Genomic DNA, 17211 nt, shown 5'->3' with positions numbered 1-17211 from the left:
TCATGCAATTCACTTTTCTGTTTTTTTTTATTAAATAAAAATTAAAAAAGTTTTTAATTAAATTAGGGAAAAAAATATAAACACAAAGGATTAAAATAGTGAATAAAATTGAGATAGATTTAAGTAAATATTTGATTATGAATTCATTGTTTGGAACTACAAATATTTATCTGTGACCAGTAATTTTTTTTTTTAGTCATTCAATATAGATTTAAATAAGTTGAAAAAAAAAATTCTTTGACAGTTCATTAAGAAATACAATTTAAGTTTTTTTCATGACTTGCACTATTCTTTTGAGGTCATTATACTTTTTCAGAATGATTATTCATGAATTGATTAATTCAAACATCTATTGTGAAATTTCATTTATTACTTTTCAATGATAGGTACTAATTTTTTTTTCAATATTGGAATTACCTAACGCTCGGTACATTAACAAGTAATTAAAATATCAAAACATAAAACTAATTTTAGGTCGTTTTAATATTTATATATAATTTTAGATTGAATTATTTTTTTTTAATTTCGAATTTCCTTTGTGGGGCAATTTTTCTGATCATTTGAAAAAAAAAAACTTCAATTGTCAAATTGAAATTTCTTTTTTTCGTGTCTTAAAAGCTTACCGCGATTCTATTTTCGCTGTTGACCTTATTGCAGACTGAAATAGGCGTGCTATGCATTCGCACAAGTTACCGGAGCATAAGTTTACCAGATGCTGAGAATGGATCTTTCATTTCTTAAGAAGTAATGTGGAAAGTACGGTTTAAAAAAAAAAAAGAAAAAAAAATTATTCCAAGTTTCTCGCAAATATCTACAAAATTCTATTTCATGTCACGAGAACATGGAATATAGATGGAAAAAGAATTTCAATTTTTTAGTCGCAGGCCAAAAACGAAATGTAAAAACTCACTTTTTAATATAGAATCGCAAATTCAATTCCACTAATTATTTTAAAAATTAAATTTATAGTTCTAATTTTCAGGAAAAGTAAATAAAATAATGTTCCTTTTTGAAAATCAGTTTGGAATCGAAAATATTAAGAAAAATTTTAAGATGAAAAATATTTTGATTGATTAAATTAAGAAATAATAGAAACTAATAAATGTGAAAATAAAAAAAAAAGAAGACCTAAAATAAATATTGTAAAATTATTGAAATAAACTATCGATTATCTTTGGGTTATTGCGAAGAATGCAGTTAAGAGAAATATTATGATAGGAAGGATGACTATAATGATTTTCCAGTCTGACCTCATCATCGGGGTTTACGAGCATTCCAGCTACTGGTGTTAGGGACCTTTGGAACACTCGGGTAAAATATATAACGCTCAAGATTAGAATTCTGGGAGATTTATCACTGTCTGTTTTATTTCGACAGACTCCAAACAAATTCTCCATATATTACAAAGAAACCCTTATATTTTTTTTCGCGACTATTTCTCATTAGTTTCAATCATTTTGTAGTATTTAATCTCTTTTTTTTATTCTCTATCTCTGAAATATTAAAAGAAAAAATTAAATTCCAATTTTTGCAATTTCAGATTCCAAACTTATTTCAAATTCTTACTTTGAGATTATTTTTCTTTTTATATATTTTTACTTTAAGAATTAATTTATTAATCAAAAATATTCACGAAGCTGAAGTACGCAACGTTTCTATAAACGATTTTTAAATAAATAATTTTTTAAAATAAAAAATTCTATAAAAAATATTTCTTGTAATTTTCATTAATTAACAAATTATAAAAAAAAAATTTTAGGCAAAAAATTATAGAATTTTTCATTTTAAAAACTTATTTCTTTAAAAATCGTTTATATAAACGTTGCGCGTACTTCAGCCTCGTAAAATATTCTCCAAATTTATATAAATTAATATTTAATATTATTAAATATTTATAAATTTTAAATGAGAATTTTAATTATAAAAAAAACTCACCTCAAGGGTTGTAAGAGATTCGAGAGATAGAGGACGAGTGTGAGGCACTTCTCCAGGAAAAACACTGTCATGTGAAACTGATAATTGTCCCGCTCCTCCTCGAAATTTCGTAAAGGAATCATCTTCGCCATTTCTCCTGAGAAATACACTGAAACATTTATTAAATTTATTAGCATTTATCCATTATTTTTTAATGTTTCGTCGAGTCATTCCAACTGTTCACAAGCAAAAAAAAAAGAATTTTAAAATTAATTTTCTGGAATTACAAACTTCTTTTTCTCTAAATTACAATAAATATTTTCTAAAAATATTTCCCAGTTTTGGAATTTATTTAAAAAAAAAAATACTAAAAAAATGAAAGTCTGTAAAACCAGGTACACCATTATCCCAAATATAGTATATTAAAAAAAATAGCACTTGACGAATAAATAAAAAGCAACTTGAAAAATAGCACCAAGTACCATTTAAATTGGACATTAAAATATAATTTTTTAAAACAAAATTATACCAGCAAATACAATGCAATAATGAAAAAAAGCTTTCACTGTCTAATTAGCCTTTACATTAACATTCTCGAATTTCATAGCCTCTTTATATGGATACGATTTCACTATACATACACAAAAGACATAAAAAGAATTTTTTTTAAAATATTCAGACAATTTTTTTTTTTGGGAAAATATATTTACTGTTTGAAAGAATTCTCAGACTTCAATGAGAAGACTATTCCATATTTATCTGGCCAGCCAATTTGTTCTATACTGAAAGAAAATTTTGAATAATGATCTATATTGATTTTTTTTTAATTTAATTTTTATTATTTATTGTTTTTTTAATTATTTGTTTTTTTATTACATTTATTGTTTTTTATTGTATTTATTGTTTTTATTAATTATTTGTTATTTTATTGTTAGTTTTTAGCATTTATTTATTTTTTTTTTTTGAGAAAAAAAAAATTCTAAGTGTGAGAAGAAAGCCTATTATTAACGAAGGAAGAATAAACAAATTTTCTAGAGAAGCAATGAAGAGAATATTGCGCAAAACGAGTTAATGACTATAACGTTTTTATGTATTATAAAATTAAAGAGCGCTGTAATTGCAATGAGTCGACTGTGTTTTTCAAAACCGCAAACATAGAGATATATATGGTTTTCTTTCAAAATCTTCATAAATAGTTTTTTGTTCTCTTATACATATTATTTTCTATATTATAAACAATGTGAAAAAAAAACTTCAAAGGTAATATATACATTAAAAAAAAAAAAAAAATTAAAATAAAAAATAAAAAAATGTCTTTACCTTTCTCTGTCACAGGAATCCGTGAGAAGTTCACTAGCACTTCGACTACGTGCTTCTTCTGTTCGCCCTGCAGGATGTCGCAAAGTGACTTCCTCACGATCACGAGCTAGTAAATCACCATCAGTTAAACCGGAAGTTAGACGAGAATCCGCCGCTCCACGACTTTTTCTCCTAAATATTCTTCGCAATCCTCGCAATGGATGAAATCTTCTTTTCTTTGGTTCTGCAATAAAAAAATAATTTAATTAGTAAAAATATTGACAATTTTTTTTTTACATTTGTAAAATACGAAATTTAATTTTATCTGTAAATTAACAATTAATTTTTTATATATATTTCATTTATATGAAATTTAATTTTATCACTAAATTAACAATTAGTTTTTTAATTTTGTTTTAATTTAATTTTATTTACGAAATATAATTTTTTAGCACTAAATTTACAATTATTTTTTCAATTTTTTTTTTAATTTACTTTTTTTTTCATTTATAGGAAATTTTATCAATTAATAAATTTTTTCTACATTTGGAAAATAATATTTGTTTCGTGAAATATTATATTTTGTAGAAAATTAAATTTTACACTTTTTTTTTTAAATTTTAATTAATTGCAAAAGGTATAGAAAGGCCTACAAAAAATATGAAATTTAATTTTATCACTAAATTAACAATTAGTTTTTTAATTTTGTTTTAATTTAATTTTGTTTTAATTTAATTTTATTTACGAAATATAATTTTATCACTAAATTTACAATTATTTTTTCAATTTTTTTTTTAATTTACTTTTTTTCATTTATACGAAATTTTATCAATTAATAAATTTTTTCTACATTTGGAAAATAATATTTGTTTCGTGAAATATTATATTTTGTATAAAATTAAATTTCCCCCTTTTTTTTAATTGTAATTAATTGCAAAATGTATAGAAAGGAGTGTATCTAAAAAAGAATTTTGCCAACTTGGAAAAAAAAACATTTCCCAATTTTTGCAATTTCATTATATCGTTGCTAATGAGAAAAGTGGAAATTTTTTCCGAAAAAGTCTAATTGACATTAACTAACGAAATTTACGCATCAGTTCATTTAACTTGCTCCCATTTCCTCAGCAAATCAAATCTGCGAGAACGAGTCAATTTGCCTTCGGGATAAGTGTATATCCTCGTAGCAACTGATTAAATATGTTACGTCAATCAGAAGGGGATTTTCAATAAAATCTACAAATACTTGAAAATCCATAAATAATATATAATTTAATACAAAATTTAAAATTTAATAAATAATTTAAAATTCTAAAAAGTCTAATGTGAAATAAATGGAAAAAAAATAAAATTAAAAATAAAAATGGTATTTAATATTTAATTAATAATTTAAATTGTATATTGTATAATAAATAATATACAATAAATACTAATTAATTATTTTAAATTTTTTTTTTTTTTTTTTTTTTTTTAATTTTAAAAAATGGGAAATATTGCTTCATCGACATAATTGACACTGTTATGATAATTCGCGGGAAGTTTTTTAAAGTATTGAAAAAATTATTTTTAGAATTATTTCGCAAAACGAAAAAAGAAAAATAGAAAATTGTAGTTTTCAATGGATGTAACCCAGTTTACTTGGTTGTATACGAATAAACACATTGCAAGGTAGAAAGGTGTTGCAGGTGCGGGACAAAAAGAGAGGGGAAGAGGAGAGGAAATGTACACACGACTGACATGATTATCCACAAAGCTTAATGCGGCGCACTGCTAACCCAGAGGCTGGCTTTTGATACCATATATATATATATACACAAACACAGACTCCTTTTTCATTTCATACTATTCTACTAATTAAATCTCTCTCTCTCTTTCGTTCTTTATTGTATTTTATTCCACTACTCTTCTGCAAGATTTATTTTCAACATACGTGTGCTATTTAAAAAAAAAAAAACAGGAAAAAAAATAGAGGGATCATTAAAAGAGTTGACAATTTTAATCCCTGCGCTCATTAAATTAAATTTAAAAATAAAAAAAAAACAAAAATCGTTTTGCAATAAAAATTTCGAATTTTGTAAATGATTATTTATTTTTTTTTTAAATAAAAATAAATTTTTTAATATTTATAATTTATAATAATATAATATTATAATATAAATAAAAATAAATAATAAATAATAAAAATAATAATAATAATAAAATAATAAATAAAATAAATATTACAATATTTTTATATTTTTAATTTTTAATATTATATGCGATTTCGAAATAATTAATCAGCTTTTGCTAATACTTATTTAGTTCTATTTTTTAATTTATAATAATTATTTATAAAATAGATAAAAACGATAAATAAAGAGAACGTTTATAATCAACGATTTTTATATAAATAATATTTTTGAAGGAATAATTCTATATAAAAAATTATTTTTCGCAGAGTGTTTCTAATTAATTAAAAAAATTATTTTTTAGCTGAAAAATTTTACAATTTACCGTTGAAAAAAATTATTAATCGTTGATAATAAACGTAACTGACTTTAGTATCGTTTATAAAAAATAAAACAATAAATATAATAATAATTTATAAACAACAAAATTAATTATATAAATTTATTTCTAAATAATATAATTTTTTTATAATAAGTTTAAAAATAAATTTATTTACATAAATTTAAAAATAAATTTATTTATATAAATTAAATGAATAAAGCCTCATTTAATTAGTTAAAATTAACTTTTTCTATTAAAAAAAATTCAAAAATTTAATATTAAATAATTATTAAAAATAAAAAATTAAAAAAAAATAAAATAAAAGAATTCTCAAATCATTTTCAAATCGGTGGATATTTTTTGTTTATAAAAAATAAAACAATAAATATAATAATAATTTATAAATAACATAATTAATTATATAAATTTATTTCTAAATAATATAATTTTTTTATAAATTTAGAAATAAATTTATTTATATAAATTAAATGAATAAAGCCTCATTTAATTAGTTAAAATTAACTTTTTCTATTAAAAACAATTCAAAAATGTAATATTAAATAATTATTAAAAATATAAAATTTCCCAAAAAAATAAAAGAATTCTCAAATCATTTTCAAATCGGTGGATAATTTTTATTGCAATCGATATATGTCAAATTACATGATAGCTATTACAAAGATATGATAATAATCTCAAAAATGAGTTAATCGAATTATTGTGGATTTTAGAAGAAGAAAAAAAAACGCGGTATCTAATATTTAATTATTAATTATTATCAGTTCTGAATAATACCAACAATAATCTCATCTATATACGGAAGCAATGATTAATCATTGGAAAAAAAAGGAAAATACATATCACAAAAAGATAATTTCAATAAACTTATATAAGACAAATAAATTAAATACAATTAATCGGAGACTATTATGTATAGTGAATGTCGCACGCAGCTTTTATATATTTATACTCAAAAAAGGAAAAAAATTAACTTCCATTTGTTAAACTGATTGCGAGGTTAATTTTAATTGACTCTGTAAAAGAGCAGACATACGCACACATCAGTTTTCTTCGGAAAGTATAATATATATATATAATAATTACTGTGAGAGAATTTCTGATTGAGTTTATGAGAGTTCTACTTCGTGACTTTCGAATAAAAACAATTTTCATGCGTAGAAAACTATTTTTATTTCTTATACATATACGAGAAAGAGAAACAGAGAGAGAGAGAAGAATATTTACAGGTTTAGAAAAATAATTAATGAATAACGAATGTGTAATTAATATATACTTGTAGTGTTAATTAATCGCAATATTATAAATTATAGGAAAAATTTACTGGACTTAATTTAAAGTAAAAAAAAAATTAAATTGATAAAAATAATAATTAATATTTTTTATACAAAAACAATTGAATTAATTTTTTTTTATTAAAACTAATATTTTTATTGGAAAACAAATTAATTTTCTATATATTAAAAATAATTTTCTATATATTAAAAATAATTTTTTTTATTTAAAAATAATATTTATTTTTTATTTAAAAAGTAATTAAGTATTTTATTTAAAAATACAGAGAAAAAAATTTTTTACTTGGAACGGCGATAAGTTTCACTGGTACAGCGATATGTATCACTAAAACAGCGAAAGTTTTTGCTATTCTAGAGAAACATAATGCTGTTCCAGATAAAAAAAAAATTTTTCCGTGTAACCCATTTGGAAAGATTCCCCGGAAAGTGCCCCCTGGAGGTTCTATCAGAATTCCGCCGGAACTTCCAACGTAATTCCGTCGGAATTCCACCGGAGTTCCAAAGAGTTTCCGACGGAATTCCGATTAATTTCTTTCAAAATTTTTTATAGTCCTAATTCCGTCGGAATCCCATCGGAGTTCCAAAGAATTTCCGAAGGAATTCTGACGGAATTCCGATTAATTTTTTTCAAAAATTTTTAGAGTTCTAATTCCGTCGGAATCCCATCGGAAATTCTTTGGAACTCCGATGGAATTCCGACGGAATTACGTTGTAAGTTCCGGCGGAATTCTGATAGAACCTCCAGGGGGCACTTTCCAGGGAATCTTTCCAAGTGGGAATTAAGTATTTTAATTAAAAATAATTAATTATTTAATTAAAAAAAAATTGTTTTATTTAAAAAAAAAATTATGTTTAAATTGAATGAATATAAAAAAAATACATATTTGAAGTAAAAAAAAATTCAAAAAAAAAATTTCATTTTAAAATGCCAACAAAATTTTCTAGACAAAATCCGCAATAAGAAACAAAAAAAAAATTTGCCGTCTTATTCTATATTGTCTCCAGATACAGCTAGTTTAATTTTCTCTATCTCTCTATCTCTCTCTCTCTCCCTCTTGCATGCAAGTGGAACAGAAAAATTGTGATGGAACTAAATACTTGAAATGGAGAAATGAATTCATTTCTTCTTTCCGTTTTTGTCTATATATATATATACACGCGTTCTTTTCTATCTCTCGCTTATAAAACATAAAACCGCCAAGTCTCACAGGAAATAGTTGCAAGTCGCGCGGTCGTATTTTTTTTTCTCTCTCTCTTTCTCTCTCATCCATTCTTTCCCCTTATATTTATACACACAACAATGCAGTCTAAGTACCTCAACAATCGTGCTTCTGCAAACTGTTGCGATCAGCAAATAATGTTGCACCCCCTTATATACAATGAGTGACATTCGTTACTGCGGCTTGTGGATGGCCTTTAATTGCGAGACATTGAAGGGATCTCTAATAAAAAAAAAAGGAAAAATAAAGAGAGTACTAGAAAAATCGATGACGCAAAGTGTTGTGTGCTATCAATTGAAAAAGATGACGAGAGAGAGCGAAAGAGAGAGAGAGAAAAGCTATGAACCATAAAGTGAATATTTGATCTCGATAACATCAAACAATTCTTTCGCATCAAGGCTTCACACATATTATATATATATGTAGCGGCGATAAAAAATTCAATACATTCAACCTTCATATTATATTCAGAATATATTAAAAAATTAATAAAAAAGAAAATACCCAAACTGCGATTTTACAAAGTCCGTATTTATTTTTATTGTAATATTAAAACGATTTGAAATTTTAAACGCGGTGTATTTTTCAGTCGCTGATTTTTTAGACTCACGATTTTAAAAAGTATTTTAAAACAATTTAAAAAAGGCCTTAAATTTTGACATGCCTTAAATTTTATAAATAATTGTATTTTACGTCTAAATAGTATTTTTTTTACTAAAAATTTAGTGCAAATTTTTACTAATTTTTAGTCATTTTTCACTAAAAGTTTAGTAAAAAAAAAATATTACCAAAGTAGTTGGTAATATTTTACAAAAAATTAGTAAAGATTTCTGTTCATTTTTAGTCATTATTTTCTAAAATTTTAGTAAAAAAATATTACTAAATAAAGAAAATTACTATAATAGTATAATATTTTACTATAAATTAGTAGAAATTTTTACTAATTTTTAGTTACTTCTCACTACTAAAAGTTTAATAAAAAAATATTACTAAATTAAATGGTAATATTTTACTAAAAAAAATAGTAAAAATTCCAACTAACTTTTAGACTTTGTTTACTGAAATTTTAGTAAAAAAAAAATATTACTAAATCAAGTAAACATATTTAATACTAAAAATTAATACAAATTTCCTCTAATTTCTAGTTATTTTTCACTAAAATTTTAATACAAAAATATTACACCCAGAGAAATGATTTATTTGAATCAAATAAAATATATTTGAATTAAATAAACAAATATTTGTCTCAGAGCCTACTAACTTATTTATTTGGCGTAAATAAAAATTTTATTTGTCATAAATAAATTAGTTTCTACTAAATATTATTCGCCTCAAAATTATTCACTTATTTTACAAATTAAAAATATTTATAACAAAAATAAAATATTATGTAAAAATATTATCATTACAAAATTTTACCAATTCCCGTGAATCGATAATGGAATAACTGATAAGATTATACATATAAAAAAAAACTGATACAGCAACATAAAAGACGCATACCAAAGTAAAATATTCATATTCACACACGAAATAGAAAATGCAAGAAAAAAAAATTTTTGTTCAGAAATAGAGAGAGAAAAAAATAAATATTAGAAAAGAGAAAAATAAATTCATATTGGAATTTTGTGCGAGGAAAATGTGGAATTTTCTAAAGAATCTATAAATATATATATACCTATATATTTTTTTTCAGGAAGATATCATCGCGACCGGAATTCTCAAGTGTATATTGGGAATTGAGTGTATTTGATGTAATTAAATATCTACCCTACATTCAATTTAGCTACAGGGAAACATCTCTATCAACAGAATCTACACCCCACTTGAAACTCAGAGAGGAGGGGGTGAGGGGAACTATTTAATTAGCGAAAATCCTCGCGTCTCGTTAGTTATTTGACGGTAAATCGAAGGCAGAGGTGTTAAACCGGAAATTTTAACTGTGCGAGGAAAATTGTACATATATATAGCAAAAAAAAATATATTTCATTTCGACAAACTGTTGAATACCTCATTTTCAACATTTTTTTTACAATTCAATTTATTAGGAAAAAATGTAACAATTTTTTTTCCATGTATAAAACAGAAAATATTAAAAAATACCAGAAAAAAAATTAATACAAAGCCAAAAAAAAAAAAAAAAATCCGAAGCATTTTTTTTCGAAAATCCGATTTTTTGAAAAAGAAATAAATAAATAAAAAAAATCGACACAGGGCAAATAAATACGATTCACAGTTCGCACCAATAGCTGTCATTGACTCTAAAAAATTGTGCTCGAGAAGCGTGTCAAAAATATTGAACAATAGCTAAATTCATATCGGAAGTTAAATATCGTTATTCAATTTTGATATATATATATAATTCAACTTTTTGTAAAAAAATATTTCATAAAAGTCAAAATACGACTTTTTTTCTATTTTTTTACGAAAATTATTTGTTTGAAAAAATATAGATATAATAAATTCAGCTAAAAAAAAAGAAAAAAATTTTAACCAATAAATAATTGCATAATTAATTAATAAAAAATTCTTTATACGTTTCTCAACATATTTCATTTCTTTTTTTCATCAAATTAAATCTTAAATTGCGTAAATTTTTACCGCCCATATAAATATACGCAAATAGCACCTCAGTAATTAATTAAAATTAAAGAAAAAGCGTTCTAAACCAGTTCAAATGAGGAGTTTAGGGGGGAAAATGCACTCAACATATTTACTGACCTAGATTTTGATAATTTGAAAAAAATTTTTCCTTCGCTAGATTTTTTTTTTTATCAACTGTCAACAAATTAAAATTCAGTTAATTTCAAAATTAAGACAATTATTAAATTTTTTTTTTTGTAATTATTTTAAATAATTTTAATAGCCAAAAATTATGATTTCAATTTCGAATAATAAAATAATTACATTTGAAAAAATTTAGTTGTAAAGTTATTTTTTTCCATTCAATTCCATTTTGAATTTAAACTAATTAATATGCAAAAACAAAAATTATTCTTATATTTTTTAGAATTTTTAAAAACTATATTTTTTGCAATATTTAATTATTCTCATATAAATGTTGCTTTTTTTCAATGTTCTTTCGTAATAAGGAATTTTCATGAGTTTAATTCCTGGATTAAATCATGGTGGAATTAAATGTTTATTTTGCATAGCGACAGTGTACCATGAGTACATTCTCCAAGATCTGAAACTAGGTCATGGACAATTGTCAAACAGTCGATAAATGAATAACCTAATCCCCCATGCTCGTTAGTCGGAGTTATCTGATAATAAAAAAAATAAAAAATAAAAAAAAAGCTTTTTCGGTGGTGAAAAAAAAAAGGACAAACGTGTCGCCAATTGTAAAAATCTCATCAATCACTATGCATCAGAAAAAAAAATTCTGACAAATTGTTGTTATATATTTAAAAAAGAGAAAATAATTAAATTTTCAAAAAATATTTTTTTGTCATTTTTGCATGAGAATTGGGGAACTGACGAGAATTAATTGGACAGCGTAAGGTGGACCAATTTTTTTTTGGTACTAATTGGTAGATTTTAATAATTAATAAAAATAATAATTAACAATAATTATTAATTATAACTAACAATAATGATTAATTATAACTAACAATAATAATTACCAATAATTATTAATTATAATTAACAATAATTATTAATTATAATTACCAATAATTATTAATTATAATTAACAATAATTATTAATTATAACTAACAATAATTATTAATAATTATCTCTCTAAATTTGAATTAGTTTAAAGTAACTAATTATTAGTAAAATCGTGGCTCACTTTTTGGTTTAGCAATTAGTGAAAAATACCAAATTATTAGTAAAAAAAATTTAATTATTAGTAAAAATAATAACTAATTATTAGTAGAAAAAAGTAACTAATTATTAACCAAAAAATGAATTTAACTAATAATTAGTTATTTTTACCAATAACTGAATGATAAGTAGAAATATTATTACTATTTGAATCAGTGACTGACTTTTTGCTTTCTAATTAGTTATTTTTTACTAATTCAAATTTAGAGAGATTAAAAATAATTAATAATAACTAATAATGATTAATAATTATTATTAATCATCATAAAAATAAACGAATTACCAATTAAAATTTTAAAAAATATAAACTAAATTTTTCAATACAACAGTGAAAAAAAAAAATTTATTTGATTCAAATAATCGCTTACTTGAATATTGTCAAATAAATATTTACTTGAAGGAAATAATTTTTGAAACCAAATAATTGAATTAAATAAACTGTGTTTGAACCAATAATTTTTGTATTTGAAATAATTATACCAATTATTTATCTGCTCTCTAAATTTGAATTAGTGTAAAGTGAGTCACTAATTTAAATTAGTAAAAATTTTAACTAATCTTTAGTCACTTTTTACTAAAACTTTAGTAAAAAAAATTTTAAACTACTAATTCAAATAGTAATATTTTACTAAAAATTAGTCAAAATTCTTACTAATGTGAATTAGTAGCTCATTTTTCACTAATTCAAATTTAGAGATTGATACAAATAAATATCCCGTCAATTTAATAATAAAAAAAAAATAAAATTTATTTGAACCAAATAAATTCTTTTTCAGTGTAAAAAAAAAAATCGACTCACCCTTTGGTAATGCATCGACACTGTGCTGAAAATTTCTGAGTCGCAATGGATGATGATCAACCGGCGTTGGTGATGCTTCACGAACACATCCCATGAGACTTAGGGCACCTCCAACGCCACCTCCACTTGCACCACCACCTCCTCCTCCACTGGTTGCAGTCGTCATTCCAGTGGTTGTCTGAAAAATTTCCAAAATCCATAATCCTAAATATGATTCTCTAACTCTTTTTATCCAGACGGAAAAAAGTGAATTCTCCTCATTTTTCCAACCAATTCCCTGCCATTCTTCCATCCCCCCCGAGTTCTTTTTTTTTTTTTTTTTTTTTTTTTTTTTTTCTATACACGGAAAATTAATCTTTATATCACAACCACGTGAGACAAGTGCACTTCAAAATTCCGCGACGTGACAAAATGTCGAAGGAAAATATCTATTCTTATGTGCGTCTGTGTGTCTGTCGAAAACCACTTGGTGCTTATCGATCCAAACACCCTGACCTTAGAAATTCCACTCTCACGTTTCTCCTCGAAAGATGCGATTCAAACTAATATAGAGGAAGAGAAGGAGGATGCAGTCGTGGTTTCTGGCCAAGTGCGCCAGATCGGGAGGAAAAAAAAAAAAAAAAAAAAAAAAAAGAGGGGAAAAATTGCGAGAGAGATAAAACTTATCAGACAAGAAAAAGCGGGAATTTGATAGGATAAAAATTATTAGTCTAATTTAAACGGAAAATATATGAATTATTTAAAAAAATTGTAAGAAAAATTGCGGATGAAAAACAAAAATGAAGAATTTGCTTTTATTATAAAAATTTCCATTTTTAAATGAGAAATTGCAAAAGTTTTGAAATTAATAAAATTTATAGGGAAAAAGTTTTCTAAATTTAGTATTAAATATAATTTATATGTGATTCGAATTTTTAAATGCTAAAAATTTCAAATCATCGAATTTTAATTTGTCCGAATTTTTATTAATACGAATTTTTATTTGTACGGATTTTAATTTGTCCGAATTTTTATTAATACGAATTTTTATTTGTACGAATTTTTATTTGTACGGATTTTAATTTGTCCGAATTTTTATTAATACGAATTTTTATTTGTACGAATTTTTATTAATACGAATTTTTAAGACGCCGAATTTTCAATTGTTCCGAACAAATAATCGACAAAAAGATTTTGGCGCAATTTTTGAAAATTAACCAATTAGAAATTATCAAGAAAATCGTTATTGGTTAATTTTCAAAAATTGCGCCAAAATCTTTCTGTCGATTGTTTGTTTGGTTAATTGTAATTTCGGATAAAATGAAAATTCGGCGTTCTAAAATTTCGTACAAATAAAAATTCAAACAAATTAAAATTCGGTGACTTGGAATTTCTGTCATTTTAAAATTTGCGTCAAAAATTTTCTGTCGATTGTTTTTTCGATCATTTGTAACTTCGAAGAAATGAAAATTCGGCTTCTTAAAAATTCGTACAAATCAAAATTCATACAAATTAAAATTCGGAAAAATAACAATTCGCTGCCTTAGAATTTCTGTCATTTAAAAATTCGAATCACAAAAAAATTCGCCAAAATAAAAATTCCGCTAAATTAAAATTAAATTCAAATTCTCTTAAATAAAAAATAAAATGTTTAAACCAAATTTCTTTTCTAATCGTTCATCAATAAACATCGTGAACGTATTTTTAATAGGGATTAAGTGAAAAAGAAATAATTTTTGGTTCCAAAATTTAAATTTAAAATGATCCGTCTGAGAAATACTGACCAAGGGGAATAATAATAATAATAATAATAATAATAATGACGATGAAGGGTCAAGGGAAGACAATCAGCTGATCCAGGATACAGTCACTGGACCTGGATCGAGCGGGTCAAATTGAGCTACTGTTTTCATGGAACAGATGGCATATCATTGCAATGGGTCAGGAGAGAGATGGTTACCATGGTTACATGGAGAGAGAAAAGGAGAGAGAGAGAGGGTGCTTTTGCTTGCAGCTTGCATCGATTGCACCCTCGCAACCCGTTCAGCCTTGACCTTGGCACAGCTGCTGGCTGCGAGGATTACTCTCGCGCAAACGTCGCGTCAAGAACAAATCCATGTCAGAGAGCCCGTTGTATATATATATATCTATTTGCATTTGTCCACATGTCCTCATCCTCCTTCTCCTCACTATCTCATTTTACTCTTGAGAAGGAAGTATCGAGTGAACAATGAAATTGTCCTCTAAAGTCACGCGATTCCATATCACGATAATATATAATACGTTTTATTACATGAAAATAAGAAACGTGTGTCACATGTCACAAATGTTGTGTTTTATATGTTGTATTTTATGTTTCATGTTTTGTTATTTAATGTTTGGTTGGAATTTAAACAAACATTTTTTTGTTGCCTCAACAAAATTTTGATTGCCCGATAGTTGGCGCCAGTAAAATTATAAAAAGTATTTTTATTGTTTTAACCAAAGTTAAAGGGTACTATAAATTATTATTTTGGTTAAGATAACTAAAATTTTGTTGAGGCGATTAAAAAAATTTTAGTTTAAATACCAACCAAATGTTTTGTTGTCATAACCAAACACCTTTACTAGAAGTAACAAAGTGTCATAAAACTAAAATTTGATATACTAAAACTACCAAATTGATACTAGAAATATCAAAGGCATACTAAAACTACAAAATTGGTATACTAAAAATATCAAAGTGATACTAAAAGTAACAAATTAATACTAAAAGTACCAAATTAATACTAAGAGTACTAAATTAATGCTAAAAGTACCAAATTGATACTAAGAGTACCAAATTAATACTAGAAATATCAAAGGCATACTAAAACTACAAAATTGGTACTAAAAATATCAAAGTGATACTAAAAGTAACAAAATAATACTAAAAGTACCAAAATAATACCAAAAGTACCAAATTAATGCTAAGAGTACCAAATTAATACTAGAAATATCAAAGGCATACTAAAACTACAAAATTGGTAGTAAAAATATCAAAATAATACTAAAAGTACCAAATTAATACTAAAAGTACCAAATTAATGCTAAAAGTACCAAATTGATACTAAGAGTACCAAATTAATACTAGAAATATCAAAGGCATACTAAAACTACTAAATTTGGTATTAAAAATATCAAAGTGATACTAAAAGTATACCAAATTAATACTAAGAGTACCAAATTGATACCAAAAATATTAAATTTATACTAAAAGTACCAAATTGATATTAAAAATATAAAATTGATACTAAAACTACCAAATTGGTACCAAAAGCATTAAAGTGTTACTAAAAGTACCAAATTGATACCAAAACTATACATTGATACCAAAAATTTCAAAGCGATACTACAGCTACCAAATTGGTACTACAGCTACCAAATTGGTACTACAGCTACCAAATTGGTACTAAAACTACCAAATTGATACCAAAAGTACCAAAGTATCACTATTAAAAAAATTTAATTTATTTAATCAATATTGATAATATTTACTCATTAGGTGAAAATTAATATTACTTTTTTTTCTGCAAAATATTGTGTTGCATTTCTGCAAATGTATTTTATATTTATAGCATACAAAATAAAATTACTGCTGCAATAATATAAATCCTTTAGGCCACGTAACTCTTGCTATTTATTTTGCTGTACGCATTTTGAGGTAACATTGAAAACGCGTGACATGACAAGCAATTACTTTAGGTAAACAGAGATTATACAACCGAGTATAAATATCGTTAAGATAGAGATATCGATATATATGTATAAGCGATATTTATGTACAACCATTTTTTTTTTATCGAAAAAAACGAAACCAATTTCATGAGTGAAATATTATCAAAACACTTAATTTATCAACGATAATAGCATTTTTAGATAATTTATTTATCTAATATCAAAAATTAAAATTATTAATAGTAAATTATAAAAAATTAGGTATAAATAAATTAATAAATAATAAATTAATAATAGATTAATAATAAATTATTAATTAAGTAATTAATCACTTTAATAAAAATATCAAAATTTATCATTTCTGAGAAGAGACAAGATAAAAGTTTTATCATCAAAAATTTATATCCACTTAAAAATTAGAAAAAAAAGAACAAAGTTTTATCATAAAATTTTTGGCAACGAGCCAAAGAGAGTGTTTTTTTTGACATATGACTTTATAAAATAAGAGGCAAAACCGATTATCGATAAAATATACTTCAAGTTTTATAATAGTACGCGGATTATTTTCAAAGTTAATCGTCAGTTATCGGAGTTCTAATAATCACCTGCGACGCTTGGACGATTTTCCGGTCACGGCAAAATTCAAGGTCAAATTATATTGAAAAAAAAAACATT

At 24.2% G+C, this 17211-nt stretch overlaps 1 protein-coding gene across 1 annotated transcript in view; it reads right to left on the bottom strand.

Annotated features, from left to right (window-relative positions):
• LOC127281747 (dentin sialophosphoprotein-like) overlaps positions 1 to 17211 on the bottom strand; it is a 67827-nt gene that overhangs the window by 21463 nt on the left and 29153 nt on the right. Inside the window, exons 4-6 of the mRNA XM_051305622.1 lie at positions 12862 to 13039; positions 3235 to 3457; positions 1936 to 2083 (exon numbers count right to left, since the gene is read on the bottom strand). Of these exons, the coding sequence (XP_051161579.1) occupies positions 1936 to 2083; positions 3235 to 3457; positions 12862 to 13027 (537 nt within the window). The 5' untranslated portion in view covers positions 13028 to 13039. The remainder of the gene's footprint in view (positions 1 to 1935; positions 2084 to 3234; positions 3458 to 12861; positions 13040 to 17211) is intronic.

This window comes from Leptopilina boulardi, unplaced genomic scaffold, assembly GCF_019393585.1.
Source record: "Leptopilina boulardi isolate dan_hultmark-lab unplaced genomic scaffold, ZJU_Lbou_2.1 LbouV2_278, whole genome shotgun sequence".
Lineage (NCBI taxonomy): Eukaryota > Metazoa > Arthropoda > Insecta > Hymenoptera > Figitidae > Leptopilina > Leptopilina boulardi.
The sequence above is the reverse complement of the archived record's forward strand: the minus strand, read 5'-3'. Positions and strand labels throughout refer to the sequence as shown.